This window comes from Balearica regulorum, chromosome 11 (assembly GCF_011004875.1).
Source record: "Balearica regulorum gibbericeps isolate bBalReg1 chromosome 11, bBalReg1.pri, whole genome shotgun sequence".
Lineage (NCBI taxonomy): Eukaryota > Metazoa > Chordata > Aves > Gruiformes > Gruidae > Balearica > Balearica regulorum.
Window position 1 is genome coordinate 24,284,608 of NC_046194.1, and position 24,032 is coordinate 24,308,639.

Below are 24,032 nucleotides of genomic sequence, written 5' to 3' on the forward strand. Positions count from 1 at the left end.
TTCCTTTAAGTAATGACACTACACAAACAGCAGCAAGGAGTATCTTTTCTCCAAATATTTACACAGCTTAAATACCCATGTGGGGAAGGGGGGATCTTTGTTTTGGCCCCAGCTTAGGCACACATATAGCAGCCCAAGCACCTGTAGTGACCCAGCCATGGGCTGGACTAGAGGTCACGCTGCATTGCCTACAGGACTAGACCTCCGCTTTAGTGTTCCCAGCCCCACAGGCTTGGGGAAAGGCAGCAGCTCGAAGGACACCGGGGGACAAACAGACAAAGCAAGGCAAGCAGAGTGGCTCCACACACATGGGGCATGGTGGGGACCTAGAGCCCCCCTGCCCAAGCCCTGGTCCCTAGGGGCAGCACCCAGCACGTGGGCTGGGCTGCTGCCCTGCTGCTGGCCTAGGGTGGGTTGCTGAGCTCCTTAATGGCCTGGAGGATTCTCTTCATGTGGCCCACTTTGGTGATCCCCAGGTCCTGCAGGAAGGAGAGAGGGGAGCTGATGTACTCATAGAGGGCAGGCCCTTGGCTCTTGCTGGCAGGGAAGCTGTGGGGTGGCAGACAAGCCTGCAAAGCCCAGCTTCCCCTGCTCTCCCTGCCAGAGCACGGTCCACGCTATGCACCCTGTCCTCTTGCAAGCATGTCCCCGTGCCTGGGTGCGGGACGGGGCATGGTGCTGTTGATCCTGCTTTGGGCAGGCATACAGAGCCTCGCAAGCCAGAGGGCCGGGGCCAACCCCCTCCCCTGCTTCCAGCCCCCACGTGCAAGTTAAGCAAGTGGCGTAAGCTCAGCCCTGTGGGGCCAGGATGGGTGCAGGGTCAGCACCTGCCTCCTCTCCCTCCCGCCAAGGGAAGGGGAGAGGAGGGCTGGAGGACACCATGCTCCTCAGGGCTGGGTGCTCCTCGGGGGGCACAAGGAGGGTTGTACCTTCAGGTCTCTCCTCTCCAGCAGGATCAACTCAGAGCCCTGGATGTCATGCCGGACAAAAATGTCTCTGTACTCCCCTAAGCCGAGCGCTTCCAGCCAAGCTGCCACCTCCTCGGAGCCCCACTTGTCCGCTATCAGGGAGGAAAACCACAGAGGTGGACTGGGCCCCCGCAGAGGCAGCTGGACGCGGCAGAGCAGGCAGCTGAGGGCAGCAGTGGCAGCAGGCTGCAGCCAGCACACACACACATACACACCCCCCCAGCTCTGGCAGGGCCAGAGGGCACAGCAGGCTCAGGCTGGAGAGGTTTCTCCTCTCCTTAGCTTACTTACGGAGCATTCAAGCTTCTACCCCTCAACAAGCCCCCCCAGCCCTGGGGCAGGGACTTACCAGAAGGACTGAGCTGTACCATAACCCCCTTCTCCCCTTGCGGTGGTGGTGGAGCTACAAGGCTAGGGCGGCTCTGCACGTCCCTTACCAGAAAAATTAAACTCTAAGGGGCTGTTGGTGACATCCCCAGGCAGCCAGGACATGCCCTGCTTCCCCCCGCCCCGGAGGGTCCTTCCACAGCATGCCCAGGACATGGATAGGTCAGCACGTGGGGGTCCCTACCAGTGTGGGCTGTGCTTGTCTCCCTCCCTGGCGTTGTCGCCTGCTTTACCTGGGAGCGCGCTGTTGGTCTTCTGCTTTTGCACCTTGTCCTTGTCCTTCCTGGGCTTAGGGATGTTGAGGCGAAGCTTGAAGCTGCCCTTGTTAGCGCTGCTGGTGCTTTCCTGCGAGAAGCCAGGCTGAGCAGGGTGCTACAGCCCCCCTTGGGGCCACCTGGTGGTCTACGCCCTCCCCCCCCCCCAATCCCTGCGCACCCACCTCCTCAGCGGGGTGTGCAATGGGCCCCAGCCAGTGGATGTCCAGCAGCCTCTGCAGCTCCTGGCCCAGCACGCTCAGGGGGCCGTGCAGCGCCTCCTCCTCCTGAGGCGAGTCCAGCTGTGGGGGACAGGGACCGTCCCCAGCCCTGCTGCCACACAACAGAGGTGCCAGCGGAGGGGACAGGCCCCTCCATTGTGGGTCTTCGGTGAGCTCTGGCCCCCCCCACTCACCGCCTTCCCTTCCAGGAACGCCCTGGTCTCGGCATACAGCTCCTTGATGCTCAGCACCACCTCCACAGCCACGTTCCTGCTGAGAAACTAGGGGGCATGGAGGGATGACCCCTTGAGCAGCAGGGCTCCAGGGCGGCTGGATGAAGGGTGCCTAGCACCTCCCAGCCCTAGCTCACCTCCGAGGTGCCAGCAGCTTTGTTGGAGAGGGCTTCGCTCAGCGCCAGGGAGCTGGTGTTGACAGCATGCGCCAGCTCCTGCTCCACGGCTTTGTGAGCCTTGGCTGCCTCGTGGATCCTGCAGGCAAGAGGGGCTGGAGCTGCTGGGGCTCCCCCAGGCTGGACAGGCAGCACGGGACTAAGAGACCCCCATAGCTCTGGGTGGCCACAGTGAAGCTCCCTCCTCCCTGTGCCCCCCCTCCCCCCACATCCCCCATCCCACAGCCTGACCTGGAAATGAGGGTCTCTGCGACCCGCGAGACTTGCTGCAAGAGGCTGCTCTCCTCCTCGGTCAGGTACTCCATGGACTGCTGGGAGCTGAGCCGTGGCCGGGCAGCCGTTCGGTAGCTCTCCCCCTTCTGTTTGTCCTCCCAGGACTTGAGGGTGCTTTCAAATGCCTGTGGAGGATGGAGGTGGCCCCGCTCAGCCTGTCACATCTCCCCATGGCTCAGCATGGGCCTGCTGTGCGGGCTGTGCAACCCCCAGCTCACCCGGTCCCTTGTCAGCATCTGGGCTCGGTTCTTGTGCTGGATCTTGATGATGCCGGGTGGCTGGATCCAGGCTTCTCCATCTACCTGCACGGGGACACCTTCGTCCCCCCGGATGGTGATCTTCACCACGCGGCACTGTGGGGCAGACAGCCTAGGATTGACATCATGGCTGGCACTGCACCAGTGGCTTCAGCCGCTGTGCCAGGGCTGAAAAGCCTCACAGGGCCGTGCCAGTGCCAGCCAGGAGCTCAGCCGCACCACCCCAGGTTCAGCTGGTGTCCCAAAAGCTTTCCAGCACCACGCAGGGTCCCTTGTCCCTACCTGTGCGATGCGATGGTGCTGGAGGTTGATGACCCGTGACACAGCCATCTGGATGCTGCCAAAGACGGCCACAACCTCCAGCTTCTTGTCATCAAAGGATGGAGCCCCAAAGTTCTGTAGAGGACCAGTACAAGTGAGACCCCCCCAGACCGGGCTCATTTTGGAACCCAGCTTTTTTTCCCTATGTGTGCCCAAGGCAGAGACACCCTAGAACCCTGACAGAGGGCTCCCAGGTTCCTTGGGACTATGGGAAGGATGTCGTACCCCCCCCCCTCCACACTCTGCATCGCTGGCACTCACATTGTCCTCCTTGGTGCCTCCCCAGAAGTTGATGCCCCCAGCGTAGCTGGGGATGTTGAGGACAGCGATGCCCTGCAGGCTGGGCAGCGAGATGGGCACCCCGTCACACTGCAAGAGAGGGCTGAGCCTGGGGGGCTGCCGTGCCACCGCACCCCTGCCCCATCCATGTTCCCCCCGCCCAGCCCCATACCTCCAGCTGCACCCGCTGCTCCAGGTTCTTGTAGGTACGCTGCAGGAGCTCCTTCGTGCCCAGCACCCCATACCACATCATGTTCTTGGTGCGGCTGCTGCAGGGTGAAGTGGGCCAGGTGAGAGGGGCTGTGGGCTCCCCGCTGCCTGCCTCAGGCTCTGCGCCCTCCCCAGGGCACTGGGCTCAACCGGCTGGCCTGGACTGCTGGCCCTGCGTCTGCCTCAGTTTCCCTGCTCCAGAATGGAGGGGGGCTGCGCACTGCCTCCTAGGAGATACAGGCTGCAGCATGTGGCACCCTGGCATGCACCCTTCCATGCCAGCATGGCAATGTCTCCTCTATCCAGGTGCAGAGTGGATAAATGCCACCAGGCCCTCCTGTGCCTGTTCACACACCCACGGAGCAGTGGCAGCTGGAGCCTTGCAGCAGCTCTCCCCCTTCCCAGGGATGTTCGCAATCTGCTGCCCACCCAGGGGTGCTCACCCCAGCACCACAGCACTGCATGCAGGTGAAAAACTTGCCACAGGAAGGGGTCCCCAGCCAGGCATAGCAGCCCTGAGCCAACCCCGTGGCTCCTGGCATCCTGGTGGTCCCTCCTGGTGCGGGCATCAGAGAGCCAGGAGGGTACATGTTTTTCCCAGGAAATCTGGGGGGTTTCAGCCAACCTGCACTTCTTGGGGTGCTCATCGCGTTTGTTGTTGAACTCCAGGGAGATCTTCGCATCCAAACCAATGCCAAAGTAGTTATTCATGACGCATTTCTCCAAGAAGTGGCTGAAAGTGGCAGACAGGGCGGGTGGGTTAAGAGAGGCAGCTGCACATGGGCAGCCACTGGGTTGTCACCAGGGGACAGGGTATAAAAACCTGCTGGAGCTGTGGTGTGAGCTCCAGGAGGGGCTGGTACTGGCAAGCCTAACCCAAGCCAGCAGGGATGGCTGCGGCCCTCTCCATCCCTATTGTGGGACGCCCGTGGTGCACCCAGGACCTGCCGGCACTGGGCAGGGGGGACCTCCAAGCTCCCAGTGCGAGCATGGTGCTGGTCAAGGGGCAGCAAGAGGTCCTACACTGGGCACATGCAAGCTTTGCCAGCACGGGCACTGCTGGGCCAGGGAGGGCTGGGCACCAGGGATGCCACACTGGTGGGCAGAGGATGCCCCAGTGGCCACCTCCAAGAGGCAGCCTGGTCCCAGCTCTGCTCCTGCTCTGTGACAGGTAGCAAGGGTGGGCCAGGGGCCCCAGGGTGGGCAGGACCCCAGACTCACAGGGCACTGGGATCTTCGGGGAACTGCAAGCTGCCAAAGGTGTCCGGACGGTCCAGGATGATGGAGGAAGATGCGGAGGTCACTGTCTCCCGCCGGGAGCCTGGCCGGGGGAGAGAAGGCAGCTGCTCTACTGGCTTTTAGCCTGAGCCAGTCCCACGGCTCACACCCATGCCTTCCCAAAAAGCCATGTGCCCCATTGGCATCTTACTGAGCCTCTCCTCCTCCTTGCTGAGCTCCTCTGAGCTGTCCTTGCTGGGGCCCGCACTGCCCTGGTAGGCTTGGGTCTGCTTGTTCTGCTCATCCACAGCTGGATGCAAAGAGGGGCATGACAGCGAGTCCTGGGCAGCTCCATGGCCCTCTGCCCTCTCCCAGCATCAGCCTTGTGGGCTCATCCCAGGCAGGGCGCAGGGTGGCACCTCTGCCCAGCCTTGGGGACCTGCCTCAGCCACGCCAAACATCAGAGAAGGGCTGATGCCCTTGGATTGCACAGCATTGCTGCCACCCCAAGGATTCAGATGGGGAAACCAAGGCACGGGTCCAGCACCAAGCTGCAGTGGCTCTGCAGCCTGTGCCAGGCTGCTGCAGCACCACGCGAGCTGCCAGCCCCCACCACCCCCTCACCTCTCTCCACCTGCTCAATGATTTGCCGCAGGGCTTTCTTCAGGCTGTTCGCCCGCAGCATGAGCTGCTCCTTGGATTTGAAGATGCGAGGCACGGGGCTGGGGTTGAAGCTGCCGCCTTTCTCCTGGTCCTTGGTGTCAACAGGGGGGGCCTGCACCATTCCCTCGGGGACCACGATGGCCTGAGCCTCCTCATTCAGCTCCCGCACCAGCGAGTCCAGCTTCTCGTTCAGCATGGCGCACTGCAGGATGCCCACCACGCTCAGCACCCTGGCACAAACTGCTGCCCCCCACCAGTGCTGGGTGCTTCCCTGGGCACTCCGTGTTTGCCTGAGCACCTGTAGTGCCAGGGCATCCCGAGCACAAGGGCACTCCATCTTTGCCTGGGCACTCCATCTTTGCCTAGGCACTCCACGCTTGCCAGGACATCCCAAATGCCTGGGCACCTCAAGCACAGCCCACGCTGATGCATGTACAGCAAGGGCATGGGCCACCAGCAGAGCCTGCCAGCCCCTCCACTGCCTGGGGGCTGTGCCGCCCAGCACATGCCAGCCCTCCAGTTCCCTTGCAGCCTACCTTCCGCGCCATCAGCTCAGCCTCTTGCTTGTTCTCCGTCGCCCTCTTGTAAGCCCGGCCGACTTCAGCCACGAAGTCATTGACAGTGCTACAGAGGAACCTGCCAAGGGAAGCAGCGGGCAGGTGGAGAGGGGCATGGCACGACCAGCCAGGCACCGATGCCAGCCAGGGGGGCTTCTGGAATAATGCCCCCCTGCACCGAAGGGGCAGTGCCAGAGTTCTCTGCCAGGCACCAGCTTAGCCGGCAGCCGCTGGCAGCCCGACAGGGGACAGCCTGGCCCGGGGGGGTCTCAGCACCCTTGGGGATATGCCCCTGCCCAGCACGGGGGCTCTGGCACCCCCATCACCAGCCCCCTCCTTACTTTGCAGATGAGATCACCACCGAGTGCTTGTCCGACTCCAGGATCTTGGCCAGGTGGAAAGCAACAGAGTCAGCGTAGTGGGAGATCTGGGCCTGGGTGGGGGACGACTGGAGCCATGACACCCTGCCAGGTGCCCTGCTCCTTGCCCGGTCAGCCCCGGCCTGGGGATGAACAGCCCTCCTTGGCCCGCTCCCCTAGCCCCGAGGGCGGCCATGCCCACACCACCAGGCACAGGGGATGCTCAGCCACAGTAGGAGGGAAACTGAGGCAAGGGGTTGAGGGGGAGCACATGGAAGAGTCCAAACTAGCCTGATGGTAGCAGTCCAGCTCCACCTCACCCTGCTGCCTGCTCCCTAGTGAATGTGCCGGGCTGAGACCTGCCAGACTCATTTCATTGCATGCAGCCGGCTGCCAGCCCCCTCGCAGCCCCAGTCCCCAGGGACCCCTAGCATGACCTCTCACTTTGCGATCCCACCCCGCATGTCCCCACATCGGCTGACGGGGTGAACAGGAACCTGCCCCCCGACATCTCAAGCCCTCAGTCCCCAACGGTGCCCACCTGGATGTTGGAGTCCCCATTCTCCTCCTCCTTCAGGGCTGGGGGGGACTGCTTGGGGGCCTCGTATGTCAGCACGCTCCACCTGCCAAGTAGACACCACAGTTAGCTGAGACCTCCCAGCACCCCAGCACAGGGACACATGGGCAAGGGACAAGGATAGGCTTCCTGACAGGTGCTGAGAGCGGGGGAGCGGAGAGACACGTGCCCCACACCGTGCTTACCGGTCCAGCATCTTGGTGGTGGCCCTTTCCAGCTTCTCCAGGATCTGCAGCAGCTGGGTGTCATCATCGCAGAGGCTGCCCCAGCCCAGAACCCGTGCCAGGTCATTGCCGGTCCCCAGGGGCAGGACGCCCAGCTGGCACTGCGGGAGAGGGATGGGGCAGGGTGTCCTCAGAGCAGCCCCCCGGGCACCCACGACACCCCCAACCCCGCCATGCGCATCGCTCACAGCACCCAGGGCACATGGTGGGGCTCCCAGCTGCGGTGGGTGCCGGCGCTGGGGATGGTGCCAGCCCGTGCCAGCGGTGCCAGGCACTCCCGCTCACTTGCTTGTGGAGGCCAAGGGCATCGATCTCAGAGAGCACCCAGCCCACGCTGCCGTCCCCCCCACACACCAGGATTCGGAAGGTGGAGAACTTCTGGAAGAGGCGCAGCCTGGGGGGGGCGACAGGAGAGAGGGGCTGGGGGGTGTGCCGGGACCCCACCGGGGCCACCCTGGGGCACCCAGGCCATCACTTACCCCAGGTGCGGGCCCCCATTCATGAGGTCGAAGACTTGGGCCGGGTTCAGGAACTGCTTGAACTTGCGCAGAAACTTGACACCCTGGTTGTCCCCACTCTTGGAGTTGACAAAGGCCAGGAGAGGGCTGGAGCAGGTCGAGGGGCAGGTGGCCTTCCAGAAACCTGCAGCAATCCCAAGCTCATGAGCCCCCAGTCCTGACTGCCACCCCCCCCCGCAAGGACACTGATGGAGACTCCTTAGGAGAGCAGGGGCTGCGGGGACAACCTGACTCTGCTGTGCGCAACCCACAGGGTGCTGGGGCCTGGAGGGAGGGACAGGGATCGGCATGCCCAGGGGATGGTGAGGGGTGGGAGGAAGAGTAAGAGATGGCAGTGGGGATGGGAACGGGGTGGAATGGGGATAGAGACGGGCAAGGCTAGCACTAGGGCAGATCCAGGTCAGGTTCCTGCTCCGCCACTGTCCCTGCAGGCACAAAGGGTGTCACTGAGCTGACTTGTGCCCCAGGCCTGCCGCTCCAAAAGGACTGACCCAGCAAACCACAGGGGAACGGGGCATAGTCCCACCTGGGGGTGCTCCAGGGGTGGCACTGGCGGCTGGCGTGACTACAGGGAACAAGCTGCAGCCCCGGGGGGCTGTACTGTCACCCCCAGCTCTGCCACCTGCTCCTACAGGGCTCTGGGGAGTGGGTGTGAATGCTGCAGAAGCCTTGGGAGGCTTGGCAGCCGGCACTGTGCTTTTAAAGAAATGAGATGGGGAATGAAATATGCCCAAGGCAGGAGAGGATCGATAGCTGGCCCATAGCCTGCACTCGCCTCAGGCACATCTTGGCCATCTCGAGCCACAGGGCACAGGCCGGTGCCCGCTGGCTCCTTCCCTTGGCAGACCCGGCAATGCTGCGGCAGAGAAAGCGTCAGCCCTCACCGCCACCGCACCAGCCCCAGAGCCATTGCACCCAGAGCCCCATGGGGTGCAACTGGGAGTCCCAGTGCCTCCACCGCACGGGAAAGAGCATCCCCGCAGCCCACCGCCACCTGGCCCAAGCATCACTCGATCTCCAATCCCACCCTAGCCAAGCAGAGCAGATCAGCAAAGCAAAACACTGGGGGCTGCTGAGTCAGAGCGTGGGCTGCCACGGAAGAGCCCGCTGCCAGCGGCACCCATATGCCGGGTGGGGGGACAGCTCGGCAGGAGGGGGCTGAGGCCTCGCCAGGCTGCTTCCCATGGTAACGGAGCCCAGTCAGCTCAGCAGCAGTCACGGCTGCCAGTCCTGCAGCCGTGCTGGCCTCGGCCGACTGGGCTGCCACGAGAGGGACAGGGCAGAGAGACTACCAGGGAGCCGGCCGTGAGCAGCCACGGCTCTGAAGCCAGAGGAGAAGCTGCGTGATGGTTACCCTGACAGCATCCCGATGAGTAACAAGAAGCAGATGAGCCACCGGCTGAGCCGAGTGGTGAAAATCATTAAAGAACGAGGAAAGAAATATCTGGAGGAGAAGAACAGATTTTGTTCAGCAGAGGCCAGCTGGGCTCCTCCAGAGAGAGCGAGTGAGACAAGTGGGGAGGTCCCCCCCGCGCCACACATTGCTTCTCCCCCTAGTATCCCACAGCCACCCATGCCAGGGGGAAGCTGTGCTCTGCACTACCAAAAAAACCAGCTGAGGTTCAGACACTGAGAAATAACCCAAGCAAGGGCCTCATCCTGCCCTGCAAGGTGCTGAACCATAGGGGTGCAACAGGGGGGACCCCACATCACGAGGTCAGGGCTGGCGCCGCTGACTTCAGCACAGAGGAACCACGACCAGGGCCACTTTGCAAGAGGCAGCCTGGCAGGAGCAACTGAAGCTGCACGTGGGGAAGAAATGCCACCCCAAAGCATGGCACTACCGCAGCCCTGGGACAGAGTGCAAGGCAACGAGCAGCCTTCAATCAAGGGTGCGGCAGGGAGGGGCATTGGCTCTGGAGCCTACTGATGGTGGTGGTCCTTGTGCCCCGCAGGAAAGCGGGCACAGTACCACAAGTCAAAGCCTGCAGAAGAGCTCAGAGCCCTGTCCCAAACAGCCTGTCGCTCCCACCCACAGTCCAGTCCTGTCCCCTCTGTGACTCACCATCCGAATCGATGCTGTTCAAGGCAGTTGGCGGGATGATGGACACTTTGTACTGGCCCAGGGGGCACCTCTTGCCAAAGAGCTCCTTGCAGGCGCTGTGAACCTGGGGACACAGGGACATGCGCATAAGCAAAGCTATAGGGGACGCAGCAGCAAAGCCTCCAGCCTCAGTTTCCCCAGCAATGCACCCAGGACGAACGGTGCTGTCTGCGCAGGGATGGGGGGGGACAGGACATGGCCTTACGATGGCCTTGCACCAGAGACACCGCCAGTCCTGCAGCCTCCGGACGCTGCCACAGGTCCGATCGCAGACGGCGCAGCGTGCGCTGACAGGCAGATTCCCCTCCAGCCACTGGTGAGGCATGGCCACCTGCAGAGAGGGGCAGTCGCTAATGGCACATCACCCCCGCCACCCCCACGCGCTTGAGGGACAGTGACATGGGCCACCCCCTTGCCCAGGCACGACGGAAGAGGTGAGCAGGGGATGATGCCCCACAGCAGAGCAAGGTAGCCCTGGGACCCCTCCCATGCCTTCTCATCCCTGCCTGACCGGCCCCTTGCAGCCGCCAGCACACGGGGCAGGGCAGGGGTGTCCCCAGCAAACTTTTAGGGGTTGGCCCCACTTGGAGAGCAATAAGGGATCCCGATGCTGGGTGGCAGAGGAGGTGTCCCCAGGTCATGTCCCTGCAGAGCCAAGCCCAGAGGCCACACAGTGCAGGGGACAGCTGAGTGCCAGGTTTCCCCCTGCTTCTGATTTGGGCACAGCAAGGCCAGCTCTGCTGGCTCTGTCCTGCCAGGGTCCCCCACGGGAACTCCCTTGCTTACCCCATCCTCGTCCTCAATGATTTCAGTGCCGATGGAGGCCAGGGTCGTCCACTTGCAGTTGTTGGTGGCTCTGACGGCGCAGCGCTTGTGTGCCTTGAACTTGCAGACTGTGCAGGGAGGAGCAGGTGAGGAGCAAGGACGGTCCCCACAGGATGCACAGCCCTGGTCCCCAACCCCTCCGTGGCTGGTGATGGTGCTGTCCTGGCAGCCAGTGGGCATCACCCTGCATCCCTCCTGCTCCAGGCCAGCACTGGAGAGGGTCCCCCACCCTAGTCCCAGCCCCAGCCCACCCCCAGCAGGGCCCCAGCGCTGACCTTCACAGGAGAGGCCGTGGGAGGTGACCCCCGGGAGGGCTTCACGGCAGACGTTGCAGAAGGTGGGGCGGGCGTGGGAGCAAGCGTACCAGTTGTGCATGCCCGAGAAGTGTTCCATGTTGAACTGCGTGGCCTGCTGGGGGGCAGAGCCCTGCCCCATCAGTCCCCTGGGACCCTCAGCTGGCACTCCCTCCCTCCTAGCCCTCCTGAGTCCCCCTAGCCCCACTCCCGGCTCCTGTCCTCCCCACAGGGCTGCACCAAGGACAGCATCTCCTGTCCGGCAGCCAAAGGCACCCCTGGCTCCCGAGGGGCACCCACTCACAGACAAGCACCCACACAGCCCCCTGCCTGCATCACCTCATGGATCTCCCACTTCTGGACAGATTTCAGGGCACTGATCCAGTCCTCCATCTCCTTCCGGTTCTCTGCACATAGGATAAGCTTCCGGAATGGTGTGATCACCTGCAACAGCCACCGTCCCCGTGTCCCCTCGCGAGGCCATTCTGCGGCCAGTCCCCAGGAGGGCAGCCCCCAGCACACCGCTACTGGTGCCACCACCAGCAGCATGAGGCCACACTGCGGGGTGCCCCACAGCTCTGTGGGGAGGGGTCTGCGGTGCCTCCCTGCAAGGTGCTGAGGTGGAGGGGCTCAGCAGGTAGCCCCACACCTCCCTCACCGTGAAACTGTTGTTGATGTTCTTGGTGCTGGTCTCAGCCACACTGGCATCGGACAGGTCCACCTCGTCGAAGATCAGGGACTGCGGGGGAGAAACCGGAGCCCCAGTCCACCAGACAGGGATTTTGGGCTCCTCCTCAGGCTTGCAGGCTCAAGCCCTGCCAGCTGAGCGTACTGGAAGCCTCCCCCAGCCTACCTTGGCGTCCTTGGCATAATAGAGTGTCCTGCCCCGCAGCTTGAAGTATCGCCTCTTCCACCTCTGGAATGAGCTTGTCTGCTTCAGCAACAGCCCCTCCTTCACGCTCTTCTGCAGAGTCCACAGAGTCATGAGCTCCCACAGCCCCCAGGACCCCCAAAGTCAACCCCCCCACAGTGACACCAGCCCCTGGGTCCCCAGGAGCTAAACGGTGCCCAGAGCACCGATGGTGCATTCTGGGGTTCACATTGTGCCAGATGTAGCACGGTAAATGATGTCCATCGCCCACCACACCCTGGGCATGGGGCACTTTACGTGATTCGGGTGGATGCTGCTGGGCACAGCAGTGCTGGCAGTTGGAAGTCTCCGCTGGCACAGAGCCACCACTGCCAGTCGCCTCCTCCCCATCTTCAAAGCAGCGCCCAGGAGAGCCTCGACCTGCCGCAGCTCCCTGGAAGCCAAGGGCAGAGCTAGAGCTGGGAGAGCAACCTTGGAGGGGACTCCAATGCCCCAGAGCCACCAGAACTGCGTCTTGGAGGTGGCATTACCCAGGCACTGCAGCCGCAGCCTCTAGGTTGGGGAGCAGCCAGCCGGGATGCAGCCAGCCCTGCCTGGCACCCACAGGCCCTGGAGGGGACAACCTGGGGCCGAGGGCAGCCCGCAGCAGGCAGAGCATCCCCTTGCAGCACAGCGCGTCCCCGCAGCCTTGCCACCCATCCGCTGCCCTCCTCAATCTGCAGCACCTGCCAACATTTACCCTCCTCACAGCGGTGTTTACAAGGCTCACTTAATTAGTGTTTGCAACGCGGCTGCGAGCCTGTGTTGAGCAGGGTGGCAGAGATGCTCTGGCACTGCCTAATCTTTGATTGTATCTTCTTTAAACACCGCCGGCAGCCCCATTCAGCTGCTCCTCTGCAATTAGCCGCAACAGTGGTTGTATCAGATCCCAGTACACAACGACAAGGCACATTTAATGGTGAATTAGCACCAGGCACTAAGGGTCCATGAAAGAACCGCAGCCTCAGGGGTCCACGCTCCTGTGCCCAGCCCATGTGCTGCAAAAGGTGGCACCCAGGCACTCAGCAGCCTGCAAACACACTGGCCCCTGGCCTCAGCATTAAGCCACTGCCCTACGGCCCCGAAAGAGATGGCCAGAGCACCAGAAGTAGCAGGAACCTCCAAAGTCACAAAGAAGCCAAAACCCCACCTCGGGTGCTCCCTGAGCCTCAACTCCCCCAAATGCCTGACCCCTCCCCAAGCCCCCCAGGCCGTGCCCTGGGATGTCCCCGGCTCTCTTATAGCTTGCAACCCCGAGTTCGGAAAGGGCCATGTTAAGCCTTTATCACTCCCTGTCAACGCTTTGTTCCCCCCAGGACTGGTGCAGGGTTTGGCTGTGGTTGGTCCCCATGCTACCTGTGAGTGTCGGTGCAGGTTCAAACAGCCCTGGTGCCCCCAGTGCCAGCACCCAGGGACCCACCACATCCCCTCCCCAGCCTCTCAGCCGCGAGAACGCACGGATGAGATGGTGAGCCCAGAGCTGCCCCGAGCCCAGGCTGCAACACAGCCAGTAAGGGGAGTGTGGCCTTTCAGGGGGGTCCAGCTGCAACCCCCAAATCCACATACACACTACCTCCTTAGCAGTCCCTGCCCCACGTCCAGGTGGGATCCAGCCACAAATGCCACTTCCACCACACCCGTTTGCATGCAGTGGACACAGGCACAGGCTCTGGGTTTGCTGCAATCATTGCTTTTGCTGAGAAGGACCAGGTAGGATGGCAAGGAGTGGCGTAGGGGAGCCCGCGATGGTGAGGAGCAGGAGAACACGATGACACAGAGAAGGAAGAAGAGGCAGATCCATGACAGTGGCTCAGGACTATCACAGCAGGGGCTGGAGCCAGCACTACAGCGGGGCGCAGGCACTCAGCTCTGCCTGGCTCCAGGGCCATGTGGGTGGCAGGAAGGCTACCTGTGGGGATGGCATCCCCTCCTGTGGGGGGGCCAGAGCTGAAACACCCCCAGCTGCGCCACCGTGGCAGCCGCAGCAATTTCTCCTGGCAGACAGCGGCAACAAGGCATCGCTTGGCCCCAGGATGTCACAGTCCCAGCCACTGTGGGGACAGTGAGGCAGCTGCCAGCAGTGTGCCAGCCACAGGCTAGGGAAGATTCTGAAAGGCAAAGCCCCCACCACCTCCACCATGACACCTGCAAGTTTTACACCACCTGCAGTGCCGTGGCTATTGGGAGTGTGCCTCAGTTTCCCTCCAGTGTAGACTAACTAATCACCAGCATCCCAGCATGGGGCAGCAAAGCTGGTGCTGAGAAGCTTGGGGGGCACCTCTCCCCACATCCCCCCTTGTGTGCTTCCCAAAACATGCCCAGGGTGCCCCAGGCATGGCAGCAAAGCCCAAGCCCTCTGCCCCGCCACGCATAGCATCTTGCCGCACAACCCCTTACGCCTGTGGCTGCCTGTCCGGGTTCTGTCACCCCCAGCGCTGACACAATGGAGCACAGGTTCAGTCAGTACCGGTGTTGCCAGCGTGGGGCCAGCCAGCCAGCCCCCTCCCTGGGGAAAATGAGGCAGGTTCCCTCTCCAAAACAAGCCATGGAGCTCGGTTGTGCCCAGGCAGGCACACGAGCTACTCTGCCTGGGGTGCCAGAGGGCTGTTTCAGGGTCTCACTGGGGTGAGCCACCCCACACGCACCCATTTTTTTGTCCATGGGTCTCAGCCAGGAGCACCTGGTGCCGCCCTGTGCAGGGAGCAGCTCCCCAGTGGCTCAGCGGTTTTGGACCCCCGCTTTTGGCACTAGGGCCAGGAGGAGACCTGGGAGGCACCTGATGGCCAAGGCCACCAGCAGACCCGGCCATACAGCGGGAAGCTGCGCTGCAGCAGGCAGAGTCGAGAGAGCCTGTCATTTCCCCTTTACAAACAGGAAAGGGGTGGGGAGGGCAAAGGACAGCACTCAGGGCAAGCAACAGGCGGGAGGTGCAGGGGTGGCATCGCCCCTGCCATGCTGGCTCCCCCACAGCCCCAACCAGGGCTCCAGGGTGACCACAATTACATAATCCCCTATAGCAAGCGGCTGTTAGGTACCCTATAGCTCCCAGGAGCAGGAGCCACGCAGGAGCAGCACAGGGTAGGGACTGCCTCTGCTGCCCAGAGAACTTTGGAGGACTCTGACAGTCCCCGGGGGCTGGGAGCTCTGCACTGGCCGCTGCACAGCCCCGAGCATGGGGTGCCACCTCCATCCCGAACCAAGCCCTAGCCCCTGTGCTCGCCCCAGCCACAGCTCTTCAGGCTGGCAAGCCCCACCCAGCGCTGCAGGGAGCCACGACGGAGCCAATGCTCCATCCCAGCAACGGAGGTGGTGACACAGCATCCGATGCCCAGAGCCCAGCCACCAGCCCGAGGCTGGCTGCCCTCTGTGGGGCTCTGCCTCAGCCCTCCCCTGCCCCGTCCTGGGGACCCTCTTTGCTCTCTCCAGTCCAGGGATATGCCCAGCACTGGAGGGATCCCAGAGACGCAGGGTAGGGAGGCAAAGGCAAGAACAAAACCACCCAGGATCTGCAGAGAAACTGCCACCTCCAGCTCAGCCAAAGCTGGTGGAGGGCAAGCAGCACAGGGCCTTGGAGGGGCCACAGCTAAATACAGCCTGGGAGGATGGCCAGCCACCAGCAATGTGCCCCGCCAGGACTAGGCTGGTCCTCAGGGGCCATCACGCTATGGGCTGGCTGTGTGCTCAAGCACAGGCAAGGGGGCTTTAAGCACAGCTCAACTCCCTCCAGGGCCACGCACAGGGTTTCTTCCAGGCCAGGGTGCACCCTAAAATGCCAGCTCTTCCCTCAGCCCTAAGGCCAAGTCCCGGGATGGTGCTTTGAACCCCACTCCACGCTCTCAGCTCTGCCACCACCATCCTTGGGAACAGCCTGTAGTGTAGCCAGGTTTGACTACAGCTGGGGCAGGAGGGTCAAACCGGCTTGCAGACCTACACCACTCCTGTTGGGATCTGCTTGGCCCCGTGGCAACACGATACCTTTCCCGGGGAGGAGGAGAGGGGACTGAACACCCGCCAATACACTGACCTGCATTGCACCATCATCATCCGAGGCAGCCACCTTCCTTCAAATGCAGCAGCCCGACAGATACGTGCCAGGGTCCGGCCGAGTCAGAGCTCATACCCTTCCTGAGCCAGTGGGTGCCAGGAGAGCGGGGGAAAGCCGGCAGCCCCACGAACAGCCCGGCTGTGGGGCCACCAGCATCTGCTGGGCACCCCGTGGGCTGGAGACAGTTGGAAACCTTATCAGGCTTTGTGATATGGCAGAGCTCTTCCGGGACCAGGCAGCTGGGGGGCTCGGTGCGTGGGGGTTGCCACAGCCCTGCAGGCTCAACTGTATCTGCAGTCCCCAAAGATGCAGCCTCCTGCTATTGCAGGATCCCAAATCCTCCTTCCCAGTGCTGGGGGCATCCTTGAAAGGAGATTCCAGCACTGGTCCTGACATGGCATTGTGTGGTGCCACAAGGCACTACTCAGGCCATTGAAAGGGGACAGAGGATTAACAGGAAGGAAGGAGCCCCCAGAAGAAGGGCGATCCCCCCTACACCTCATCTTCCAGCAGTCACGATCTTCAGCTTCTTTTTAGAAACGAGCCCGTGCTTCCCTGTCTACAGCCACATTGGTCCCTGAGCATCCTGCCGGCAGGCATCCTGCGCCAGCCCACCCCATGCCGGTCCCCCCTTGCCCCTTGTGCCCGGGTTACCACCACAGCTCTCCCACTCTGCCCGGCCACTGACGGGTGAAAGCAGCGCTTGCATAATGGAAAATGTGAGCGGGGAGAGGGCAGCACATCTGAGAAACCTCACAAACATCCGGCTGGCGACACTGGGGCTATCTTTACACCCCAGGCACTGACTTGACAAGCCCTAATTAACAAGAGCAAGCCCAGCCTCCCCTGCCCTGCTGCAGCCTCCTCAGCAGGGACAGTCCCAGGCAGCATCACTGTGCCCCGTGGTAGGGTCCCACTGTGGGGGGTGACCCAGTGACCAGCCACTCTCCCCTCCAGCCCCCCGCAGGCCACATGCCACTGGGCTGGGAGCAATGCAGGGCATGGCTGGGGTGGAGATGGGCTTTGGTGTCGCCAGCTACGGCGTGGCTGGGGCTGGTGGGAGCGGTCACCCAGAACTGTCCAGGATCTTGGAGATACTCAACCTGTGGGTTCTGAGTATCTCCACAGATGGAGACTCCACAGCCTCTCTGGGCAGCCTGTGTCAGCATTTGACCAATCTCATAGTAGAAAAAGTGTTTTCTTGTGTTCAGATTATTTTTTAATCTGTGCCCATTGTTTCATCAGCGGACACCACTGAAAAGAGCCCAGCTCCCTCTTTGCTGCACCCTCCCCTTCAAATATCTATCCACATTGCTGCAGACCCCTCAGCCCCAGCCTCCCCTCCAGCCTGAACAGCCCCAGCTGTCCCAGCCTCTCCCTGTACAAGAGATGCTCCAGTCCCTCACCAGTGTCAAGCCAGGAGGAGGTACTGCCCAGGAGCCACGTGCCACCCTCCCACTGCAGAAAGGAGGTTTCCAGGCCTGGCCCCAGGGGCCCTACCTTGCTTTCCTTGTCTTTTGGCCAGGATCTGGCCCTCAGCAGGCAGCTCTCCCCACAGCCTGGCTCTGCATCACCACCCTATCAGGCCTCCCACAGCTGCCCCTACAACCACAGGCACCGCTCACCCCATCCCTGGGGCACCCTGAGCCTGCGAGTTGCCCAGTGCCTCCAGCAAGGACCAGGACCACTCATCCCCCAGGGTACCAATAACCCCACTGACCTCCACCAGCCCCCTGGGAGGATGTTGGCAGGTCCCCCAGCCCCACCGAGCAGCTGCGATGTACCCCAGCATCAGGAATTCAGGAACATGATCCCCCTTTCTAAATGGCAGACAAACCATGCTCCTGCCCGCCATGGCCGTGCACGCTGTGCCCACCCCACGAGCAATGCTCCTATCCGTGGCATGCACACCCCCTTACCCCCCTCGGTGCCTGCAGCCACTCGGTTCTTGTGCAAGCACCCCAGGACCAGTTGCTTGCTGCAGCTCCTTGCAGCCGGAGCTGAACTGAGCAGAGCTGCCGGATTGCTCCCCGCCTCCACTCAGCTGCCAGGAGAACCCATGCCGAGGCAGCACCAGGAGCTGAGCACCCAGCCTACGCGGGCAGGATGTGCCCCCCCGCATTTGCCAGCACCTCAAATGTCTTGATGCACCCCAGAGCCAGCACTCCCTCCTTCCCCCTTGCCCCTTCCCTCCATGCCCAGCCCTAAGGTGACCAGTGCCAAGGTGCAGCACAGCATCCCCTTCCCACTCTGCCCTTCCACTCCCAAAACCTAGTGCAGGCAACCAGCAGCCCCAGCCACGGGGAGGAGGAGGAGGAGGAGGGGGCGGCAGCAAGACCCCATGCGTCCTGGGGCCATTCAGCCCAGCGGGGACACCTGCGCCTGGCAGCTGTCATTGTCACCGAGCACAATGGCCTCACCGCCTCCGCCAAAGCCGGCACAAAGCACCCCGCGGGGCGCCCTGGCAATTACAGCCCAGAGAAAAGCCAAGCTGGGGGTGTGGAGTGAAGAGACGTGATTGATGGGGGTGTTTGAGGGGGAGATGAAGGAACGGGCATTGCGGGGGGGGGGGGGGGGGGCGGCACTTAGAGTAGGGAGCAGTGATCACGAAGGATTCAGCAGATCCCAAAATGATCCTCACCTGCTCCTGTCCCCATGGGGCTGGACAACACCCCGGCATGGGTGAAGCCGCTCGCTCCCATCACTAGGGACCAGGGTCGCCCCAGTCAGTGTGGGTGGGCAGTGGGGTGGGGGTCCTGACCCTTCACAGCTCCTCAACACGGTAGGCTCCTGTAGACCCCCTCCAGCACCCCAACTACCACCAAGAGCCAAGAAATAAGCCAGCCTGCCCCTATCCCCCACCACCAACCCTGTTATCTCTCAGGAACTGCAGTCCTGGCACTAGACTCTCCCTCGCTCATTAACTGTGTGCTAATTAGGTAACTGCTCCAGTCTCTGAGGTGCAGGCAATGGTTACCCCCTCCATCCCAAACCCACATGGGTGCAAAGGGGTGTCAAAGCGGCTCAGAAAGGTGCCTGCCGCGGCACACGTGCTGCTCATCCTTCCGACTGCAGCTGTGGCCAGCACGTGTGCCATGGCACACCTATGAGCCAGGGACAGCCCAACCTGGGTGGAAGCGGCAATCGCATCCCAAAATCCTCATCTCCACAGGGAAGAAAGGAGCCCATCCAGTGAGGAGCCAGGCTGGCGAGTGTGGTCCTGCCCACCTGGACCAAAGCAAAGGAATCCTCAGGGAAAACCCTGAACCCCAACACTGAAAAAACAGAGATTTGGGGGAGTGGGATGCACGCACAACTTGCTCTCAGCCCCCTTCAGCACCAGCCCTGCCCAGTTCTATCCCCTCTCTCTTCTCTCCCAGCTCCATGGGCCATTAACCCAGCCGCGTCCTTTCCACCTGCCCATCCATCACACCACCTGCCTCCTCCGGCACGCTGCATGGCATCACCTCCTGCATGGCTAATTGCCGACATCGGGCAGGATGCAGGCAGTGGCCGCAGCGGGCAGGGAGCCAGCAGCTCAGCCTCTCCCCACGCGTAGCCTGTCAGCCAGCGAGGCCAAACCTGCTGACGGCACAGAAAGGCTTTGATGCCCGGGCTGGGGACTCAGGGCACGCTCGTGTCCCTGTGCTGCTGCCACAGGACACGAGCACAGCCTGGTGATCCGCCCTTTTCTCTCGGGTTTCCTGGCATTGGCAATTCCCTGCGATAATCCCTGTGCTCCACAACATGGCAAACCCCTCCAGCGTGGCAAATGCTGCATGGCAAACTCCAGTGGCTGCTGCCTCCCCTCCAGGAGGATGCTGAGGACTCGCACACAGTGCTAAGCATCCCCAGGACCCTGCCCACCAACCTGGCTTCCCACCATGCCCCCTGCACAGCACCCTGCACCCCAGCACAGCCCATGGAACCCACCTGGCAGCCAGGTCAGAGCCAGGCAGAGGAGGTGCCAGCCCGCTCCAGAGAAGGGGAAACTGAGGCACATTCCTTGAGCAGCCAGAGGGACTCGGCAAGACCCCCCCCAGCACCGCATGCCCCAGAAATGTCTCCTGCCAAGTGGGAAAACCCCACAATGCCAGGTTGGGAGTGTGCGACTTCTGCACCCCTGGGCAAATGCCCTTTGCCCACCTCGTGCCAGTGCACCAGGCTTGGCACAACAACGAGGCCTGGGCCAGCGGGAGGGGAGCTCACCCCAGCCTCAAGCAGCCCCAAGCCGCCACCAGACCTAGGACAGTGCCCCGTCACCTCTGCTTCCCTCCGTGCCTGCGGCACCAAACACCAGAGCCCAGGGGCACCCCCTGCTCCGCAGCTGCTTTCCCCCCCACGGTGTTTTCTCAGCTGCCCCCCCTCCCCAGGGTGGCATGGCCACCAGATTCCCACCAAGGGGTGGCTGGGGCCGGAAGCTGGCTTCGGGGGGACTTTTGGCACAGCCCCAGGGTGAGGTTCCCCCCCCGCGGTGCGGCAGCCCCCGCGTGCCCGCCAGCACTGCAGGCACTGCCTTGACTCACACCACCGCCTCCTTTCTGCAGCCAGGAGGTGGATGCAAAGGAACCACTCACCCAGCATCTTGCCCAGAGCATCCTCCCCCTGTCATGACCAGATCCCCAATACCCAAAAACATCCCCCGAAAAAACTCCTCTCCCCACTTCCCACCTGGTCGTTCAGCCCAGGTTATTTCTCCCTGCGCTTCAGGCAGGAGGTGCCTGGCCGTTTCACCATCCCCACCTAGGACACCTATGGCCACCCACTCCTGTTTGGCCAGAAGGCGCCACACCCCGTATTTTTGTAGGTCCTACCAAAATAGCTTCCTCTGATCAAGCTGTGCGCACACACACAGGCTGCCCTCATGCCAACAGCCAGGAGGCAAAAGCGTGTCACGTCGAACCTCAAAGGTGTCCCCATCCACCCTGCAAACTACCACGGGGGACTGGATCTAGGGAAGGCTGCGGGAGTGGGGCCCACAGGGGCGCTGGTACAGTCGAATTAATCTGGGGCACCGGGAGAGATGCCGGCTCCATTTTGCCATCCATCAGGCCCCACACGCACACCGCCTGCAGCAGGGTGCAGGATCTCAGGAGCCTACAGCACCACAGTCACCCTAAATCTCATCCCCAGAGCATCTGTGGGGCGGAGCCTTCCCAAAAGAGCCCCCTTTCCCAGGGGCAGGTGGGGGGAACCCAGAGGATACAAACATGGGAAGAAGGCAGTTGGGGGGGGGGGGGTTGGGTTTGGGAGAGACCCTATCCCTGAACAGTGGGGCAAAAATCCATGCTCCACAGCCCCACAGGACCAATGCTGACCCTGCCACCGTGGGGTGTGCACCTTTGCACGTGCCTTTCCGTAGGGCACAAGGGGCCAGATCCCTCCTGGCACTGCCCCAGGCACTGGCTGGGTTGGCTCTGCAAGCAGCAAATGCCCGGCACTGACTTACACCCCAGAGCAGGCAAAAACCCCACCCCATTCTCGGCAGGGACCCCGTGCACCAGCCAGCCCCTCACCCCAGGCCCCCGCACCCCTGACCTTGCTCCTCATCTGCCCCGAGGTGGACACCTTCCGGATGAGCTTGTGGGAACTGTCCTCCTGCTCGCCCTCGCTGTCAGACGACTCCTCGCCGCCCGCCTCGGGCGAGATGGGTGCCAGCTTGTCCGAGTCCAGGGATGACACCGATTCTCGGGTCTTCCTCAGGAACAGGTCCCTGGGCACCAGCTTCTCAGCCATCTTCCCACCCAGCTTGGCTCAGGGCTCCGCCGCCTCCTGTGACAGCCCTGGGAGAGGACAAGGACATACAGGAGTGGAGGAAGAGCCTTGAAAAGGGGGTACACGGCCCCTCACCCTCTATGGCTGGGCCAGTCCCGAGGTGCAGTCCCGGGGTAGACAGCGCTTCCTCGCCCAGGAATGCCGCTCAGGGTTGCTTCCTTGCCGGTAAAGTTTTCCTTCCTTGCGTTTTTTCAGTGTCCCAACTCTTCCTCACCCTACCTGACATCCCAACAGTGTCCCTCGTTCCCCTGTGAGGCTGCAGCCACCCTATGCCCTGGCACTGGGGTGCACCTCCCTTGCCGCAGCCTGTGCCAGCCCCCCTCCGGTGCCCATCCCCAGGGTGCTGGGCTGCCCTCAGTGGCCGAGGAGGGGAGAAGGGGGGGGGGGTCTCCATGAAAAGCAGCTGCCTCCCACCACCTGCCTCGCTCCGGCAGTTGGGAAGGGCTGGGAGCATCTCTCGGTCCCGCACCAGTGGGTCGCCAGTACCAAGCAGGTGGCTGCGGGTGGGGTGTGATGTGGGGGGGGAGCCGCGGGGCTCCCCGCATGCGGGGAAAGCCATCTCCCCACGGCATCCCTGCCCGCCCCGGGGGCTGCGGGAGGGTCGGCGGGGCACCTACCTGGGCGAGCGAGCCTGGCCGGCTGCAGGGCTGCCGTGCCCGGGCCGGGCGTGGCGGGGGGCACCCCACGGCGCTGTGCCCGGCCCCACGCGGCTCCCGCGGACCGGCTCCACCGCCCCCCTCGCGGCTGCCGGCAAACGTGGTGCCGTCTCCCCGCGCAGCAACAAGCGTTTCGGGCGGGGTGGGGGTGGGGGGGAGAAGCGAGGGCACCGCAGCGCTGCCGTCCTCCCCCTCCCAGGCGCAGCCCCCCCCTCTCTGCGGACCTCGCACACCCCCCCGCCTCCAACCTCGGGGCTGCCGGGTGCCGAGTCTCTGCCGAGCATCCCGCAGCACGCCCGGCAGGGGGGAGGCGGAGCGGCCCCCTCCCCCCCCCCGCGCACACACACCTTACACACCCCGAGCCGCCGCCGCCGCTTGTGCAAGGTCGCTCTTCCTCCGGCCCCCGCCCGCAGCCCCCCCGGCCCCGCAGCGCGGCCCCGCAGCGCGGCCCCGCCGGGATGTGCCTCTGCAGGCAGCCCCGGCCCTGCCCCTGCGCCGCAAGCCCCGGCCTGCTCCGGCGCGGCGGGCGCTGATACGCGCCGCGCGCGGCGGCACGGGCGGCCCACGCACGGCCCCGAGCACGCGGGCACGGGCGGGCACCCGCGCGGGCATAGGCGAGCACCCGCAAAGCTGCCGTGCACATACGTGTGCACCAGCCACGCGGGCACGGGCGGGCACGTGCACGGGCATGGGAGAGCACATGCATCGCTGCCGTGCACATACGTGTGCGCCGCCCACGCGGGCGCGGGCGGGCACACCCCTGCGATGGGCACGCACATGCGCTGCTGCCGTGCGCGTACGTGTGCACGCTCCGGCACGCATACAGGCACGGGCGAGCACATGCGCTGCTGCCGTGCACATACATGTGCACATGCCCACACGCGCATGGGCAGGCGCAGCCCAGGCATGGGTGTGCACAAGCACCGCACTGTGCACGTACAGGTGCACATGCAGGTGAGTACATGCACGGGCATGGGAGAGCACATACACCACCAGTGTGCACATATGTGAACACCATCCACATGGGCGGAGGCAGGCACGTGTATGGCCATGGGTGAGCACATGCATGGCTGCCATGCCCATACGTGTGAACGCTGGCACACATGCACATCCCGGGCATGGGAAGGCATATGCACCACATCTGTGCACATATGTGTGCACAGACGTGGGTGAGCACATGCACTGCTGCTGTCCGCATACATACGCACCACCCATACAGGCAAGGGCATGCAGGTGGATGGCATGGTTGAGCACGCACACTGTGGCCACGCACATATGTGTGCACACACCCATGCGTGCATCAACATGCACAGCTCAGGCACGGGCGAGCACATGCACCACCTCTATGCAACTGTATGTGCACATGGCCACACATGCATGGACGTGCACAGGCATGGGTGAGCACGTGCACTGACGCCTCCACACACTTGTATGCACGCTCATGCGTGCACACGAACTGTACGAGTCGGCAACATGCGCTCGCAGCCCAGAAAGCCAACCATGTCCTGGGTCCATCACCTGCAGCGTGACCAGCATGTGGAGGGAGGGAATGCTCCCCCTCTGCTCTGGTGAGACCCCTCTCCAGCGCACGGTGACCAGCTATGGGGTCCCCAGCACAAGGAGGACATGGACCTGTTAGAGTGAGTCCAGAGGAGACCACAGAAATGGTCCAAGTGCTGGAGCACCTCTGCTAGGAAGAAAGGCTGAAAGGGTTGGGGTTGTTCAGCCT

General features: G+C 63.0%; 1 protein-coding gene across 4 annotated transcripts; it reads right to left on the bottom strand.

The window, feature by feature from the left end:
• Positions 1-29: 29 nt before the first annotated feature.
• On the bottom strand, positions 30-22,770 carry LOC104637016 (diacylglycerol kinase delta-like). Of its 4 annotated transcripts, none has more exons than XM_075763842.1 (30): positions 22,651-22,770; positions 21,411-21,655; positions 11,771-11,881; positions 11,576-11,656; positions 11,257-11,361; positions 10,900-11,032; positions 10,586-10,692; positions 10,005-10,130; positions 9,761-9,863; positions 7,657-7,819; positions 7,463-7,571; positions 7,139-7,278; positions 6,918-6,999; positions 6,359-6,450; positions 5,997-6,096; positions 5,422-5,662; positions 5,009-5,107; positions 4,801-4,900; positions 4,205-4,312; positions 3,542-3,638; positions 3,352-3,459; positions 3,052-3,165; positions 2,731-2,865; positions 2,471-2,637; positions 2,201-2,318; positions 2,025-2,111; positions 1,795-1,911; positions 1,589-1,700; positions 930-1,060; positions 30-479 (listed from the first exon to the last, which is right to left on the bottom strand). In XM_075763842.1, exons 2-30 carry the CDS (start codon positions 21,606-21,608, stop codon positions 405-407), a joined length of 3,459 nt encoding a protein of 1,152 aa, XP_075619957.1. In that variant the 5' UTR covers positions 21,609-21,655; positions 22,651-22,770; the 3' UTR covers positions 30-404. The 4 variants fall into 4 exon arrangements, with proteins under 4 accessions (XP_075619957.1, XP_075619956.1, XP_075619958.1 ...); XM_075763841.1 differs by having other exon boundaries at positions 10,900-11,035; XM_075763843.1 differs by lacking the exons at positions 21,411-21,655; positions 22,651-22,770 and adding an exon at positions 15,852-16,347 and having other exon boundaries at positions 10,900-11,035.
• Positions 22,771-24,032: the final 1,262 nt, after the last annotated feature.